Here is a 17,077-nt window from a genome sequence, read left to right on the forward strand (position 1 = left end):
TTTCGTGACTCAAGACAAAAGAAGGAGGCTGGCACACTCAAGAGGCTGCACGTAAATGAGTCCAAAGGCTATGTGTTTCAGAAAGGGGAAGTCCAAAAATTTAATTTTAGAAGGGCAAGACACTGATGGAAAGATACCCTGTGTTACAAGTGGACAGAGCTGGGCAGAGCTAAACTCAAAGCATTCCAAGCCTGATTTGGTCTGCAAGGTTCCTATCTCCTGTCACACATTATTAAACATAGATCAAAAACAGGATCTAGGATTACAGAACACACTGGACTCGGGACATCAGAAGACACCTGTCCTATAAATAGGAATCATTTACCAATTCAGAGCAACACACACATGTTTTGGCAACCTCTCAGCCAATAAACGCAGAAGCCACAACTTCAGAATTATCCAAGTGCTATTATTTAAATGAGAAACAATGGTTTACATCATCATGGCTTAACTTCTTATTTCCCAAATTCTCATTATGCATGTCTGTGCTGAATCACACCAAAAATTAACCCTTCCCAACATTAGTCCATTATCAGTTTGGAAAATTACCTTTTTTTTTTTTAGAATAGAGCAGAAACAACAACAAAAAGCAGAACTTTAGGTTTGAAACTGTTGATTTGGTGCTTTTGATTTCTTCAATAGATTTTTGCCTGCATCACAACACCCGAGGATTTCAACTTCAAATCTTCAAAGTCGATTCAGTCACTTAGATCACACCTACTTTGCACGGCAAAATGCTCAGAAACACCACTTTGGGATTTTGAACAGAGTTACAATGCTGGCCTCCAATTTGTTGACACTTGGGTTTCTAGGAAAAATTAGCAGGAACACGTGCAAGGGTGTGTGTAAGGGAACAACGTGGAGCGCTGCTTCCAAACAGGTGCAGCCGATTATCTCAGGCAACGCTGGGCAGGAAAAGAAACGCTGTTTTCTTCACAAATTTTAAGAGCACTAAAAACTTCCAGATAATGGGAAGTCCCTGAAGCTTTTAGAAAGTGTTTTCTCATACTCCATACCTGGTATGACAGCTGCTTCTTTGCAGCTATGGGGAGTTGTGGTTTTCCATTTGTGAAAATTCAAGTGAAATCTATCATTTTTTGGAAAGAGCCTAAGTCCTGGTGTTCTCAAATATCTTTACAGGTTGAACATTTGGAAAGGATCCAAGACTCCAATCAGAGCCTGAATATGTGGAAATATTTAACTCTCTAAGAAACAGTATATAAAATAAGCTGTTTCTCTGCTTGATGACTATTTCAGGATTGACTAATTACTTGTCATGATGCCAAACACCACAGAGATGGCTCAAGAGGATAATTTCTGAAACTTGAATTTGTTACATTCTATCAAAGGAAGACTATTTCTGCGTCAAAACCCTATATCTGGAAATTTATATACAGCAAGATCATAAATGAACTTTTGGACACCCAAGGTCAAGTTATTCAATGAAATACCAGCTAAATCTTTTTTTGGGAGGTGGAATGAACAAGCTTTAAAATAAAGAAGGAAACCAAAGACTACTGTATCAAACACAGGTTTCTACTGGGGAAGCACTCACATTTCAGATAATTGGTCTCTGGATCTTGTTTCAGGGAAGGATTTGGTGGCAGGGAGCAAAGACTCCCTGCTGTCCTGGTCAGCACATCAGCTCCTCCCGGGGGTGGTTGTAGCAAGGAGATGTAGCTGAGGTTTCCTAAATTCAGTCACCTCTGTCCAAAAAACCCTGACCTAAACTTGATCTTTCTTCTTATACCAAAGCACATCACATCAAGGCCAGACAGGTTCTGGCACAGGCAGGGGCTAAATTCACCCCCTGTTTTAATGGGAAGAGAACCAGAGCCCATAGTCCAAGATCAGCTTTGCTTCCAGCTGGGTGACATTTATCAGCAAAGGCTAACAAATTCAGTTTGGTTTCAGGAATATTTAATTCCTGCCATCACCTATTCTCTAGGAGGCACAACACTCATGTTGCACATTTATACAAGTTATAAGGATAGAAAGGACCATTCTCAGCATTATAAATCTGCACATTATTTCTCCAAGGTTGCCCTGCACTAGGTTCTAGATCATAGTTTCCTTTTTTGCCTTTCTTTTCTAATGTTTCAAAATATTTCCCTTTAACTTTTTCTTCCTCTTGTTGATACTTGCACATTATGATTAAGTTTCTTTTTCATTTTTCTTAAGTAGATGAGTATTAGTGAAATCTTATCTATAACACCCTATTTCCAGGATTTGGTCATGTTTACTGCTCTTTTATCAATCTTTCCCAACCATATAGCATTTTGGCTAAAATGGGCATGAGAATTGGACATGGTGCCCAGCACTGCTTCCCAATACCATTTCCAATGTCAGAGCATCCCTTTGGCCCTTAGAGGGCTCTGGGTGTACCTGTCCTCCCAGCTGCTGCTCTGCCCATGTGGCTTATGCTCACCAAGCTATTTGCAACACCCCAAACTCCTTTTTATTTATCTGCTTCCACCTCAAATTTAACATTTTCTTTTTAGTCCTGTGAAGTCCAAATCTATACTGAGTATCAAAGTGCATGAACTTTAGTTCACCTGTAAAACAATCAGGTGCCAGTCCCAAGCTCAGAGCTGTACAGAGCTCTCTGTCACAGGACTTGCCAAAGGCAAGCAGCAGATTTTAGACCAGTGCCCTGACACACCATGTGGGATAACCAAAGGCTTTGGCACAAAGAGGACAAAGATGCAGCAGCTGCTAGAGAGAGCAGCTTTATCTGTTTAATATCTTACCATTGAAAAATGGAATTTTATTTGTCACTAGTGTTACAAGGGATCTGCACCAGGTGGAGGTGGGTTTGGGGAGCTTTCACCAGTGCCTGTGATGGCTGGAGCAGAGCTCAGTAACAGCTGGGCAGTGAACTGAGCAGAGGAAAGAAAAGGGGGCTCAAGGCCCTGTTAGCACCATGGGAGGGAGAATGAGAAGGATTTTGGAAGAGGAAGGAGCCAAGCAGAAGGGCACAAGGCTGCGATGAGGGTGGATAACCATCGGAACAGGCTGAGCTCCAGCGTGGCGGGAGGGGACAGCAGCACAGCCAGTGTGTGGGAGAGGGAGAGCAGGAGCAGCATGAGCGTGTTATGAGGCCACAGGGAAGACACAGCTGTCAACCACAGCCCTGCAGAAAGGCATGAGAGGGATCAGCAGGGGAGACACACATGGAGTTTGGTTTTGGCCAGCCTGAGAAAAGCAGGCAGCCATCCACCATGGAGCTTATGTGGGATGAGCAAGGCTGGCTGGCAGAGGGAGGAAAGAGGTCCCTTCTGGGGCATTCTCACCTCAGGTGGGTGAGCTGGGTCCAGACCAACACAGCAATCCATGACTCTGAGGAAGGGAGACTGGAGAGGAGGGTCTCACATTTGGGCAGCAAAGGGGCAGGGGAAGTCAGCAAATCCAGGAAAGAGGGAGACCTGAATGACAGGGCTTTGAGTGACCTGGTCTAGAGGAAGATGTCCCTGCCCACAGCAAGGGGGTTGGAACTAGGTCATCTTTAAGGCCCCTTCCAACCCAAACCATCCTACAACTGTATGTGGAACACCATCAATCATTAGCAGCTCTAGAACTTCATTCCTGTATGCCAGCCTTGCAAGGCACAGAAAGCAGCTGTGGCAATTCCTGACACCACCTGCAAACAACAAAGTCTCCTCCTCCTTCTTCCATATTCACGTGCTGAGGGGCTCAGAGGCTGGCAGTGTGCCTGCCTGGCAGGCAAGGTACACAGCACCACAGGAAGCCTTCTGGAGGTGCAACTCCTTCCCACCCAGCTCACCCAAAGCAGCATCCTCCTTTCTGTGCTCCCAAACGCCTTCCCTGCAGACTTGCTCCTTGTTCCTGTCAGCTCAGCACAGCTGGCAGAGCATCTTACTCCACAGCCCACCCCAGCCACATGAACTAAGAGTCCCAAGCCTGCCTGGCTGCTTGTACAGCCTTCCCATACCACTGCAAGGCCCCACATTCACCCAAACTCTCCTGTCACGCCCCATGGCAGGCACAACGGAGCCCCAGCATCCTGCTCTTGCACCCCTGTCACCTTGGGGTGACAGAGCCAGTTCCCCCCACACATGCACTCACAGATAGCAATGCCCTCGTCCAGCAAGGAGACAGAGACATAGGTTGAGTGCTGTATGTGTGAGGAAAAGCAGACAGCTCAGCAAGGCACTAGCACTGAGTGGGTTGGAAGAGATGCTGTTCATGCCAGCAGGCTCAGACAGCAAGCCCTGGTGGCATAATCACCTACATTAGGTGCATAAATTTAGGGGCATAGCCACCTAAATGCAAGGGCTCCAGAGCTACACACTTTTTCTTCTCTGTGTGTACACCCCTATGGTTACAGTCTGCTACTAATCCAAGGACTGTCACTGTTCCCATGTTTCTGTTCTGTGTATTATCTGTAGTAGATAATACATAATGGTTTAGAACCACAGTTTTCCTGTGCAAGTACGTGTTGGGAAGCACCTAGAAACTGTTATACAACGTCAAAATATTTCCAGAAGGACCCTCTGCACTTGGTATGACTGCTACTTTGTCAGACATCTAAGCAATTTCTTGGCCTGTGCCCCCCAACCTCCCCAAAAAGCCTCCAAACAAATCCCAGAGCTGAATCAGTTTCCTCTCCTTAGAGGCTCCACTAAGTTTTTTCCTAGGATTCCCATTTTCTCTCCTTCTTTTTCTTTAAAAATATATAAATAGTCACATCGTCATATGAGACAAGTAGAGACTGACTCTTATGGGTAAAAAACAGATGTTTCCCAATCTTCCCTAACAAAGTAATATTTTATATATGGCTCTTCAATGGATTTATAGCCAATGAAGGGATGTTACAACATTAGCTCATGGAGGGGGTGGGTGATAAAAACTGGAAAGGAAGAGCCAGACAAGGAAAAAAGAAGCTATCCAGAGCGCTGCAATTGGAGAAGCATGACAAATGGGCAGCACAGTTTTAGAGGGCTTCGACAGCAAGGCAGATTGCCTGGCTGGGAGTGATTGTCCACAGCTGGAGCATCGCAGAGACCATCTGGTATTTCTTAAACATGCTTTCCCCAGGTGATCCAATTCTTGGAGTGCCCCAGCAAAGAGAGGAAAAAAAGGCCTGCGAGTCTCAGTCCCATTTCCAGAGTTCCCCTAATTAGTTAATAGAATTATATTTGAATGGTTTCAGTTTCTCCTACAAAACCTTTGTTTTTGCCACCTTTTCATCAGAGGAAAAAAAAGAAAATTTAAACTCATGGAGGTTTTCATTTGTTTAAGAAAGTCAATGATTGTGTCTCTTGGCACAGCAATCCAATATAAAACTTAATGAAGTAAAGAGAGATCCAAAATTTCTTTTGAACACCTTGTAACCTCACTTTTCCCCCACCACTTTTAGCTGCACAAAGCATGCATATCCAGAGCTTCTCACGTTACTCTCCAACCCCCGTGTATCCATCCCCAGTATGAGCCTCTGAAAAAGCAGTTCATGGACTGCATGGGGGACTCCAGGACTCAAGGGGCTCTTACTTACAGGATTTTGACCCTTTTCTTAACTTGGAAAAAGTGTTAAAGAGTTTAATTAACTGTGCGTGCCGCACAGTCCCATCCATGGAACAAGGAGGGCTGGCAGAGAAGCAGTGCAACAATATTTGCTGCTGTCCTTGTGTTCCCCATAAGAGAGCCCTTTCCAGATCCAGGAGCACTGGGAACCAGCTAACGAAGAAAAGAGCAAGGAGTAAATAATAAATGAAGGGACAGATGGAAAAAGGGTTAGAGCGAGCAACCGGAGAAGCAGCGCTGGGAAGCAAACTGCGTTCCCAGCAGCAGGCAGTGCCCCCTCGGAGCAGCCTGGGGCAGCAGCCAGGGGCCAGCCACGGAGATCATCCTGCTGCTCCCCGCCAAGCCAGGCTCACCAGACACGCCTTTCCCCTCTCCTCCTGCTCTCCCCAGCAGCTAGCTCAGCCACAAAGCTTTGGTCCGTCAGATGGATCCTGCACACCACTGTCCCACATCCCGATCCCGGGCCGCAAGCTCCTCAGCAGCTTGCAAATACCACCCCTGCAAACACACAGGAATGGGGGCTGGAGGGATGAAACCAGCGATACTCCTACAAACGATACTCCTGCAGCAAAATGTCACCATTTGTCAGAGAAGTTTTTAAAATGCTGAGAACTCACCAAGCACAGATTTTCCTGCTCTGTCCACACAGGCATCTACTTTCCCCGAGTCTGTACTTGAGCCAAGCTAGTGGGATCGTAACCCCAGTCAAAAATACATACACAAGATGCTTCAACATCTCCAGGCTGAAAAATAATCTAATTAAGTTATTGGGAAGAAAATACTGGACAAAAGAAACCAAAGGAATATTTGAAGGGGATTTTGGTTGGGGTTATTTTGTTTTGCTTTTAGGTGATGGCTAAAGTCAGCATATTCCACCACCATGCTGGAAGGGGATTTTGGCAGGAAACCCATCCTTATGCAGTGGTATAGATAGCAATAACAGAAGATAATATAACTCATGATTGTAATGCAAAAGAAATAGCAACCAACTGCAAATTACAAAGTATAGAAAATTAATACAGTATTTAAAAATCATGATGAAAAAATTCATGCCTTGCTGAGTTATGAGTGGAAATTTAAATATAGAGAAAAGAAGGGAAATGAGAGACATAGCTGTGCTATTTTGTGCACATGGTAAAATTATCAGTGTAACTATGAAAATATACATATAGGCACTCTGTATTTATGAAAAAATATGATGATGAATTAATCATAAGAGGATTATATAGATCACCATTTACTGATGACCAAGACATGAATTAGATAACATCTGCTTTAGATAAACACTATTAAATCACCCACCCTGGATAATTTGCACCTCCAAGTGCACTAAGGAGATCTCTGACCCGTTGATGCTAATTTTTAATAAATCTTGGAATGCCAAGTAATTCTAGAAGGGTAGGTGAGCCCTAACCCCATGCTGGTGCTTTGGCAGGACTTGCTGAGCTAAGGACCAACAACCAGTCAGGCTGACAGCAGAACTTGACAGAGTAATTAAAAGATAATATGAGAATCTACCAATAATTCATTATATTCATGTCTCAGCTAATTACCAGCCAGCATATGTTGTACAGAATCAAGTCCTTTCTAACTGATGTTACAACTTGATTTAAGAACTCGCATTAATAGAAGTAATTTGCCATAAGTAGATGGACAGAAGTAGCTAATGAGACAAAAACCTACCCATTGTTTGCTTCCCATCCCACAGGACGCAGATTTTACTAATCATTCAGATAAATACAAGATCCTTAGAGGCAGCTTGCAGATAGCACAAATGAAGGTTAGTAAATAATGAACAAAACAGCCTTCATTTATCCTGTGATCCAATTTGTATGGCTAAATGGCCACCATCCAACCAAGCGTGCTTTAATTCAGCCAAGCACAAGATAATACACGAACAGAAAAACAATATAGGGCTTGTATCTCCAGGATGGAAAAGTCTGTCCTGCATGGCCACAGGACCAAGGAGGAGGTATGACAGGACTTGCAAAATGAAGCTTGAGGAGCCAAATCTATTCAGCTTTTGAAAGAAAAATCCACAAGGTCTGACTCTGCATGTAGGCATTACATTAGTGTGGGAGGCGAAGGGGTTTCTAACCTGGTGGTCAGAGGCAAAGCAAGCTCCAAAGTTGCTTTGGAGTTTAAAAGTCAGAGTTAAGCGTGGTGCTGGCAAAGAGAAAAGGTAATATTAGCCCAGCTGAGGATGAGAAACATCACACAAGAAGGTCTAGATGATCTTGAGGCCCAGCATAAAAGCAGGGGGTGAAAGTCAGTAGTACAAAAGGCAGGTATAGAGACCGCCGTGTAATGTAAGACTGGAAGGAGCCCAGACACTGGCACACCGGGGGTCTGCTTCAGGCTACAAAATCAGGGAGATCGGAAGCACGGGCTTATTGGGAGCATCTGAAACACAGAACCTGCTGGCAATTAGGGACCTTTAACTGCCCATACATTTGCTGGGAAAGGAAGACATCAGACACTGCCTTTCTTCAAGTTCCTGGAATGCACAGACAAAAAAAAATTGAGAAAGAAGCGACAGGAACAAAACTAGCAAGGAGTCTCCTTGAGGTTTGATTCTCACCACCAGAGAAAAACTGGGGAAAGCCATGAAGGTGGAGAACACCACAGGCAGGGAAGCCCAAAATGAGTGTTTGTACTTGTTTGAAAAAGAACGGAAAATAGTGGCAGAATAAAAATAGTGCTTTGTAAGGACAGAGGCTTCAGTAATCTGAGAGGGCTGGCAAGTGAGATTTTGCTCCAAATGAAAAGGGAGTTTGGGAAAGACAGTGTTTTGTAAACACACAGCAAGATAAGGGAACAGATGTAAATTATCTTAAGGCAGGGGTACAATTAGGGTAATTCACAGACTCCTCCATGGCTTGAAGCTTGCAAAGGAGAAACGGCAACTCCATCAGGCTGATGTGGATGAGCACAAAGGAACAGCACCAGCAGAGAGGGACAGAGCGAGGGAGCCGAGTGCTCCACGGAAACTGCTCCCAGCAGTGACTGCCAGTGCTCACCAGGAGACATTTGATAACTACATCGGTGGGAAGAGACAGACCAAAGAGTTCAGCACCTCCTGAGGAGGGAGAAAAGGTTAATAGATTGCTTTATGACACTGAACAAGCCACAAGCCCTTCCAAAGCTATTAGTGCGTGTCAGCCCTCCCCCTCTTCCACCAAAATCTGTTTTCTGTTAGGTTTATGTGTTTTCTTTATTCTCTACACAGCACCCAGAACTGGCTGGTTCTGGTAATGACATTACATATTATAATGCATGTATAACTGCTAATTTTAAGATTCGCAATTTATAAAATATCTTCTCTTGTGCAGCTAGTTAAATTGGACAGCAAATTGAATTTAATAAATCCTGAACACGTCACAAGAAGCCATATTTCCCACAGTTACAAAAACAATAACCAAATCAGATAATGAGAAAGCCAAAGTGTGGCTTAACAGACTAGAGGGTGTCACCTGAAAAAGAGATTCACCTTCATGACCTCTCTCACACACACACATGCTGTCAGCACAAAACGAGTTGTGAAACTACTAATTAGGGTAAGAGAAGGCAGGGGATCCCAGGGGTTTGGCTCACAGCTGTCTCAGGAAGCAAAGAGGATAAATTGGACAGAATTTCACAATAGCCAACAACTCACAGAGTTAAAGCAGGAACGCTTAATGCTTTTTTTGGTTCAGACTTCATGAAAAGAAGGATAACATGAGGACCACAAAGTTAATGCAATTAAAAGAATCAGAGTAGAAGGGTAATGTATAGCAGCACCTTAGCAGAACAAAAACTACAGAAGTCTGATCTTTTAAAATAGGTGGAGGTCCGTCAGCAACTATCTGCAGGAATTCCTGGAAGATGAATGAGGTTCTAAAAGATCAGAAAAGGGCAAACATAGTGGCTATGTTCAACAGGCTGAAAAACCAAGGAAATTGCAGGCCAGCCAACATAACTTCAATTCCTGGAAAAATTTTGAAAGAAATCATCAAACAATCCATCTGCAAGGAAGGGCTGGAAGTAATAGCCCTGCCATGTGAAGGCAACCTGGCTTCTCTTTGATGGAGCAACAAGGTCTCGTGAGTGAGATAGAGGCAACAGATGTTCTGTACCTTTACTTTCTCAAGGCTTTACCTTCAGTTCTGTGCAACATTTTAATTAGAAAATTAGGAAAATAGAGTCAAGATTAAATTCCATGTGGGAAATGCACAGCTGGTTGGGAAATGGTACACAAAATTGCAGGCATGAACAAACAATATTGTAGAAAAAAAGTCCATGATTATACAGACAGAAGTGTCACGCACCAGGTACATGAAATAACCCTGCGGCTTTTCTCAGTCAAGAAAGGCCTCAGCTACAATATTGGTCTCTTTTCAAGGCAATGCACTTAAAAAACATCCCAGACCCAGTGGAGAGAGCCCAAGGGACCCCAACAAAACCCAGAGCCACAAAAAAATTGTAGACAGTTGAAAAGGATCTCAAGATGCAGAATCAGCTATGCATGTGTCATTCAACTTGAAAATAAAATGGACATGAGAAAAGAGCAAATGAAAGGCAGTTGTTCAGTGCAGAGAGCAAAAGTCTTCAGGGAAACATGATAACAAGCCTCAAATATGTAAAAGATTTCTGCAGAGAGAAAAGGAGTGCTGTTAAGCTGTTCTCCATGTCCATGGGGAGAGGACATGCCATCATGGGCTTAAACTGAAGCAAGAGATTTTAAAAATACCATCTCCATGATGACACAGCTAATTACACCCCAGAACAAACTGCTGAGGGAGGTACATCCCTGCCATCACAGAAGGTTTGAAAATAAGGATAAAGCCACCTCATTTGAATCAGTCAACAGTGATGTCCCCACAGCCTGGGCAACGCTGGAGCCTGGCAGCTGAGCCCCAAGAGGCTGCAGGCTTTACATGGACATGCCCAGGAACACAATATATTTCAGCTACAGCAAACACCCTCAGAAGGCTGTGTAGTAAAAACAAACAGCCACTTTGTTTCAGAATGAGCTCATATAAACAACTGATAATGGCACAAAAACACTCAGTTACCCGAGATTGTTTTCCAAGATTTATTTTTCCCAGCACTATTCCATTGGATCTGATCCCAAGATCTCAGAAGACACCTGCAAACTATCCTCAAAAGGTTGGCACCTCTGCTGTCATTCACTGTGGGCTTGGTGCAGACAGTGATTTAATGACATGACAGTTTTCCTGGCCCCTTCCTCGCAGGAAAGCCTCCAGTGTTTCACAGCAGCTCTGTCCCCCTCTTTCCCTCAGGAGCTGATGACATTATTGTGTTCCCTTTGCTGACGGGAGTTCCCCACCAGTACCCAGTTCTGCTATTCAAGGTGACAAGTGCTGGGTAACTATTTTCACTGTGGTTTTAGCTTTGAATGACACTTTTTTTTCTTTGAAGGGTTCAAGCCCCCCAGAGTTTGACTGACTTTCCAAGTGTACCAGCTGGTCACACAAAAGATATTGCCTCTTCCCAGACACCTTTCCCCAAGCAGAGACCAGGTACAGCTTTGCCATGGAAAAGGCTACAAGATGCCCTCTTGAGGTCCTTTCTAGATCTATTTTGTACAATGCTCTGGATAATGTGTGCGATGTAAGGGTCTGTGATGCACAGAAGGGCAGAAAGCTTGATCCCAAAGACACTCCCAGGCCTGCTAGACAGCCCCAGGGCACACTCTCCTTGAAGGAAAGCTGGAGAGCCAGTGCAGTCCAGACCACCCCTGTGCAGCACTCAGTAAAACAGCTATGATACATATCACTGCTGTGCAGACCACAGAACACTGAGGTTTCTGATCTCAAACAAGATGCCAAAAAGGCAAAGAAGCTGTACTTACCTTTGCCACACCCCTGTCAGGTACCATCTCACAAGGTGGGCCACCCTCCAGTCCCATGCAGGTAGGTGTAGCTGGGGGATAAAACCCATCTGAGGAAAATTCCAGCAAAAATAACCACAGGCACCAAAAGCACACCCCACCCCATGCCCTGCTTCCTACACACACCCTCTTGCAAGGGGCAGCCTCTGAGCCACGGTTCTCTCTGACCCGGCACTCCATGGGATGAGCCTCAGGCCCTACAAACATGTCCTGCTCAAGGACCACTGTCTCCCAGAGCCACAGCATTCAGCAGGAATCACAAAACCACCAGGGGAGGCTCACAAGTGCAGGAAACCCACATGCCACTGGTGCTCAACCTGAGCCCTGTGATTCCCTGCCAAAGGACAAGTCCAACTGGGTTCTCACTGCCTTTGGGGAGAAGCAAAAAAACCTATTTCTGTGGGATAGTATCTCAGTAGCAAGCTCTTCACACAGACACTCTGCCCCTGTCTCTGCTCTGTGCCTCCCACACAAGTGTATTCTGCAGTAGCCTCACATAAACTCTGCTGCCCTACCCTGCTTTGTTCCACTCATCCCACAATACACATCCTGCTTGTGAAAAGTGGGAGTGCACTCTGTCACCACCAGCACACACCCCAAACCACTTACCTTGGGCAAAGAGGGTCTCTGTATGGCTGATAACCTCTCCAAAAGTAAACTTTTTCAAGGAGAAGCCTCCCAGAGAGATCACAACTGCTGTTATGGCAGTTTCAGCTATCCAATTAGTGATGGGGCAGTGGGATGCCAGTGTAAAACACCTGATTGCAGTGTTGGACATAGACAGTGAAATGCACTCTCCAGCAGCTCTCAGCTCTGTTCCTCCCAGTTCCATCTGAGTTTAGTCCCTTCAAGTCTCTCTCAGTGCAGTGGGGAGTGACACTGATAAGACCCTCAGCAGGGTGTGACCACAGAGGGTCACCTGGGAGCATTACAAGCTGTGTGAGGAGGGTCTGCCCCCTTAATCACCACTTTTAGAGGCTGTGCTCTATGATGTTACAGGATGGAGAGCTCCCAGCACACACCTTCCAGTATCTTCACTGGCTTCTCAGTGCAGATGTGGTATGGCAGGACAGGCCAGAGAGCTCTCATCATCAGTCTCTTGATGCAGTGAGGCAACCTGTGTCACAGTTTCAGGCAGGAGGCACAGCAGAAGGCTGTTTCTCCATGCTTTCAAGTGAGTAGTGGGGCACTATTTTGTTTCCTCTGGATGGGGAATCCTAAAGGGAAATTTATAGTCCATGCTTGTTTCTTGGGAAGCCACAGTTACAAAGGGGCCCGTTTTTCACATGCATCTATGGACCTGAACAGTTCCCTCTTCCACAGACTTAACAGGCTTCACCTGGGAACAGTGCAGAAACCTGTGGATGTCCAGTCCCTTAAACTACAAAGACAGCACACTGCCCCTGCCCAAACTGGCACCACAGGTCGAAGAATGTGGATTTAGTCTATTGGAGCCTGATGCTGCCCCACTCCCCACCAGCTCACTCTAAATCTGCATGCACACTGTGTCTCACTGCCCAGGGCAGCTCCTCAGACCTCACCTGCTGCCAGACCAAGTTTGTGCTTTCCAGCCCTCCTCCACCTCCACCCGGTTCCAGGGCTCCAAAATGACCCTCCTGTCACCTGAACATTTCTTCTGAGGGCTGCAAAGGATGGGAGCCTGCTGTGACAATTGCAGCTTCTAGCCCAGCTGATACAAAACATAACAAGAATCGCTGCTTTCTCTGTGAACAGTGAAGGAGCTAAGGAGTGTTTCTAGGGAAAGAATCCTTCTCCTGCCTTGTCCCAGGGCAGGCTGAGCTCAGGATTCCCAGAGCAGAGCAGGCAGTGCTGTGCACTCCCCTCACTGTACCACAGACTGACCCGGGAGCACGAGAGATGCTGATCTGTGAAACGAGATACCCATCCCTGAGCATGGTGGGGAAACAGCAAAGATTAATAAACCTCAAAATATTTTACAGCATTTAAATAGCATGGTCACAGATCAAAGGCAATTGCTCATGTCAGGGAGGCAGGCTCAGTAAGCCTGGAAAGATCACATACAGAAAGCAGAGGCAAGATGCAAGAGAAAGCCTGCAGACAGGAGCCGAGGAAGGCTCGACAAGAGAAACCAAAGTGGTCTAAGCCAGAGTCTCACATGTGTTCCTGGAGGAGTGGGAGCCAGAAAGACTGCCTGGTTTCACTCAGTCTCAGTTGTGTCTTAGCACAAAAACACACATTTCATTTTAAGACACCCTCTTACCTTGGAAGTACCTGCTGCTGTGAGCAGCTTAAATCCCAGTATAACACAGCCCTGCCTGATGCCTGAAATAAGGAGCACACTGGGAATTATGTGCAACTGATAAATAGATTTGGAAAAGCCCTCAACTTACATTGATGCCACAGAGACTGCATGCCCTGCACTCTAAGAGCTTTCATTCCTAAACCCATGAGGGTACTGCTTGAAAGTTTGTTGGCAGAATCCATTGCCCACACTTGCAGGCAGAGTGGGAGGCCTGAAAGTCTTTCAAATTGTTCATGTAACTATATTACCTGTGAGGAGGAGGAGGAGGAAGGGAATGGGACTTTTTATCCAGATCACTACAGTGGTAGTGGTAGTGATATGGGCATAAAAATGCCACACAGTAGTATTTCTACTCTCAAGCTCTCCTAGAGGAGCTATCCCATCATAAAGCACCTTTATTCTCATATGACTTTGGGCAAGATAGTCCATTTACATTTTTTGGGTACAGTTGAAGAACTAGCAGTAGTAGGAGCCCTCTCACCCAGAGGTGTGGGGTTCAATATTGCTCCAGTCTGGCTTGGACACTGGAGGTCATCCACAGCATGTGCAGTGCATGAGGCCAAGTGACTCCTCAGTACAGACCCCTGGGGGAAACCCTGTTCTCAAGGATCCCATGGATACTCCATGGATATTCCATGGATACTCCATGGGAGAAACCCTGTTCTCATGGGTACTCCATCCCTGCACACTCAGTCCTTCACTAGGGACTCCCTAAGCCACACCTGCATTCTTGCTCCTGCACCTTGCCTCATGACCTGGACACTCCCTATAGCACTGTACAAACCCACTGTGCAGAACAAAAAGTCCTCAAGCAAACTCTGTCTGATTGAATTTTGAAGGTAAGAAATGTCCTTCTGCAACAGATGTACAACCCCCTCTACCCACCCCAAACACCAGATCCATCACAGAGAAGGGAAATATTTACACAAGTTAGTAGAGTTCCAGTTAAATATTATGCTTAGCTGTCTAGAGACCATGTTCTCAGACTATGTCTATGAAATAAAAGATTAAACTTCATAACAATTATGAAGTTGTTCTGCTCACATTCAAAGGGAGTTAAAGAACATTAAAATAGTTCTTTGGGTAATATTCTGGTGAAATTGCTCTCTCCACCCTGGAGAGTTAGAGCTAAAACCTTCTGAACTATCCTGTAAACACACTTGGAAAGGCTAAGAGCTAAGCTGATAACCAGGTAGCACCTCTGCTCTGCAGGTTCTGTAAAAAATGTGAGCAATGCCAGAGAGCTTTTGAAGCAGCAAGGGAAGGAGGATAGGGGAGAGCAGCTTCACTTCTCGAGGGAAGTTTGTTTAGTGGAAAGTAAGCAAGTTGTCAGGGGAAAAGCTGACAATGTTGATTCCAGCAGTTGTACTGGGAATAAACAGCCAAGTGGATTACGTTACAGAGAATGAGAAACGGCTCTGAGGATCCCATTTAAATGCTGGGCCTTCAGGAATGATGCGACTCAGCTACACTCAGGGCCCCGATATCCAGTGACCCCCTGGCTGAGCCTTTCCACAGTGCTGGTGTCACCATCCCACCTCCGTGGGGTCCCCGAGAGCTCCGGCACAGCCAATGTCCCCAGGAGAGGCAGAGCTCACTGCTGAGGATGCAGACCCATGCTGGCTTCAAGGCAGGGGCTGGGCACTGAAACAGGGGTGGCAGCAGAGTGGGGGAGGTTGTGCAGGACTGGTTTGCCTCTCCCAGTCCAGCAGCAGGGGAGGACCACCATGGGTTTTGCCATCTCCTCCCCAGACAGAGCACAGGGCCCTCTCTCCTGTAAAAATAAGATGCCTGCCTGCCTTTCACAGGAAAGGGACCTGTCAAGAGGAGAAGGGGGTCTAGTTTGATTTATTAGTCTCTTCCTCCTTCCCATCGTCTGTGGCTCATCCAGCTGTAGTGATAACGAGAAGAGATATGAGAGGACCCTCTTGGCTGCTGGGATACCATCCTTCTGCCCACTCACTGCCTGAAGACATCAGTCCTTTACAAGCACCATTAAATGTGTATCCAAAATGTGGCAGTCTCCTCCATCGAGATTCTATTCCCTGGATAATACAAACAGTTGCCAGAAAAAGAGTATCCTCTCATCTCTGTCTAGGCCATTATCCCTTTATATTTGCTCTTTAATATTTACTGGGTTCACACAAAGTGCATGCTCTGGAAAGAAAAAAAATCAGCTGCAGCTTAAAGGACTCCAAATTTAGTAATTGCTGCAGCCCCATCGACGTGAACAGTTAGCAGGGAGATTTCTCCAGCACTTCACATGCCGTGGTATTCTGCTTAGGTCAGACTGTAGAAAATGTTCTGTTCAGGGGCACCAAATCTGGAGTGTTTGCATAGGTGCCAGCTGCAGAGGCCTTATGAGTCCACCTCCAGTTCCTGCTGGTCCTTTCCCTCCCAATACCCAGTAACCCTGGTAGGAAACAGAGGCAGCCAGAGAGATGCTGATTCATATAGAGGCGAGGAACCCGAGGGTTTTAACACACCTGTGAGTTAGCAAGAACCAGACCCAGCTCCTGGCTCCAGAGCTGGTCTTGCAGCCTTACCTGTTAGTGTGAGGTTGCTGTATGTGTTTGAAAACTGCTCCTTTAACAAAACCAAGTGCATCTGAGCTGCCTTTTCCCTCTGTAGCTCCAACATTATGTCAGGATGCTGGGCGATCTTACAGCCTTTCTGCTTATCCAGGGCAATGTCGCTGCGAACAATGTCTACAGCAAAAGGGAAAGAAAAGAGGGAGATGGCCAAACCTCAGCTTTCATTTTCGCCAGATGCTTGGATCAGCTCCAGCCCATATGACAGTCACACAATCATCACTCAGCAAGAGCAACCCAACAAAGGGATCCAAACCCCCTGGATCCACCTATCAAATGACCCTCCCCAGCCCAAGTCTCCTTTTCTCCCACACAAAGCTCAAGTTATATGCTCACAGAACCTACAGACCCTTCCATCCTTCACCTGCCTTGCTGCTGGTCTCTTACAATGCTGACCCCTCCCTTGCAGGAGAGTGCAAAAGTCTCCCAACATTTATATTGCAACCCTGTTACATGTGTATTTGACACTAAATAATGAGAAAATACTAAATCCCATTCCAGTAACCCCTGGCTTCCACTTAACCTTGCCTGTCAAAGAGGTGATGAAGAAGGCTTGTTCTCACCTTGTTTATCCTCACTGCAGCTATCACAGGTCAGCATGGCTTATGACTCTGAACAAGTGTCTGTATCCTTCTAATGCCTGACATTCAGGAGGCAGAAGGATTATTCAACAATTGTTTTCTCTTCATACAAGCATTTTCTAAGCCATATTGCGAGACAAGAATATTATAGTCCCTACCCTAGAACTACTCACCTGCTGGGGAA

General features: G+C 45.7%; 1 protein-coding gene across 3 annotated transcripts in view; it reads right to left on the reverse strand.

Moving 5' to 3' along the window:
• The window catches only part of HPSE2 (heparanase 2 (inactive)), a 104,730-nt gene that overhangs the window by 75,454 nt on the left and 12,199 nt on the right, over positions 1–17,077 (reverse strand). The window contains exon 3 of one of the 3 annotated variants that reach the window (XM_054637525.2): positions 16,268–16,429. The exons of the other annotated variants lie outside the window; for them this stretch is intronic. Coding sequence (XP_054493500.1) covers positions 16,268–16,429 — 162 coding nt within the window. The remainder of the gene's footprint in view (positions 1–16,267; positions 16,430–17,077) is intronic. 3 annotated transcript variants of the gene reach the window in all.

This window comes from Agelaius phoeniceus, chromosome 9, assembly GCF_051311805.1.
Source record: "Agelaius phoeniceus isolate bAgePho1 chromosome 9, bAgePho1.hap1, whole genome shotgun sequence".
In the NCBI taxonomy this organism is placed as follows: domain Eukaryota; kingdom Metazoa; phylum Chordata; class Aves; order Passeriformes; family Icteridae; genus Agelaius; species Agelaius phoeniceus.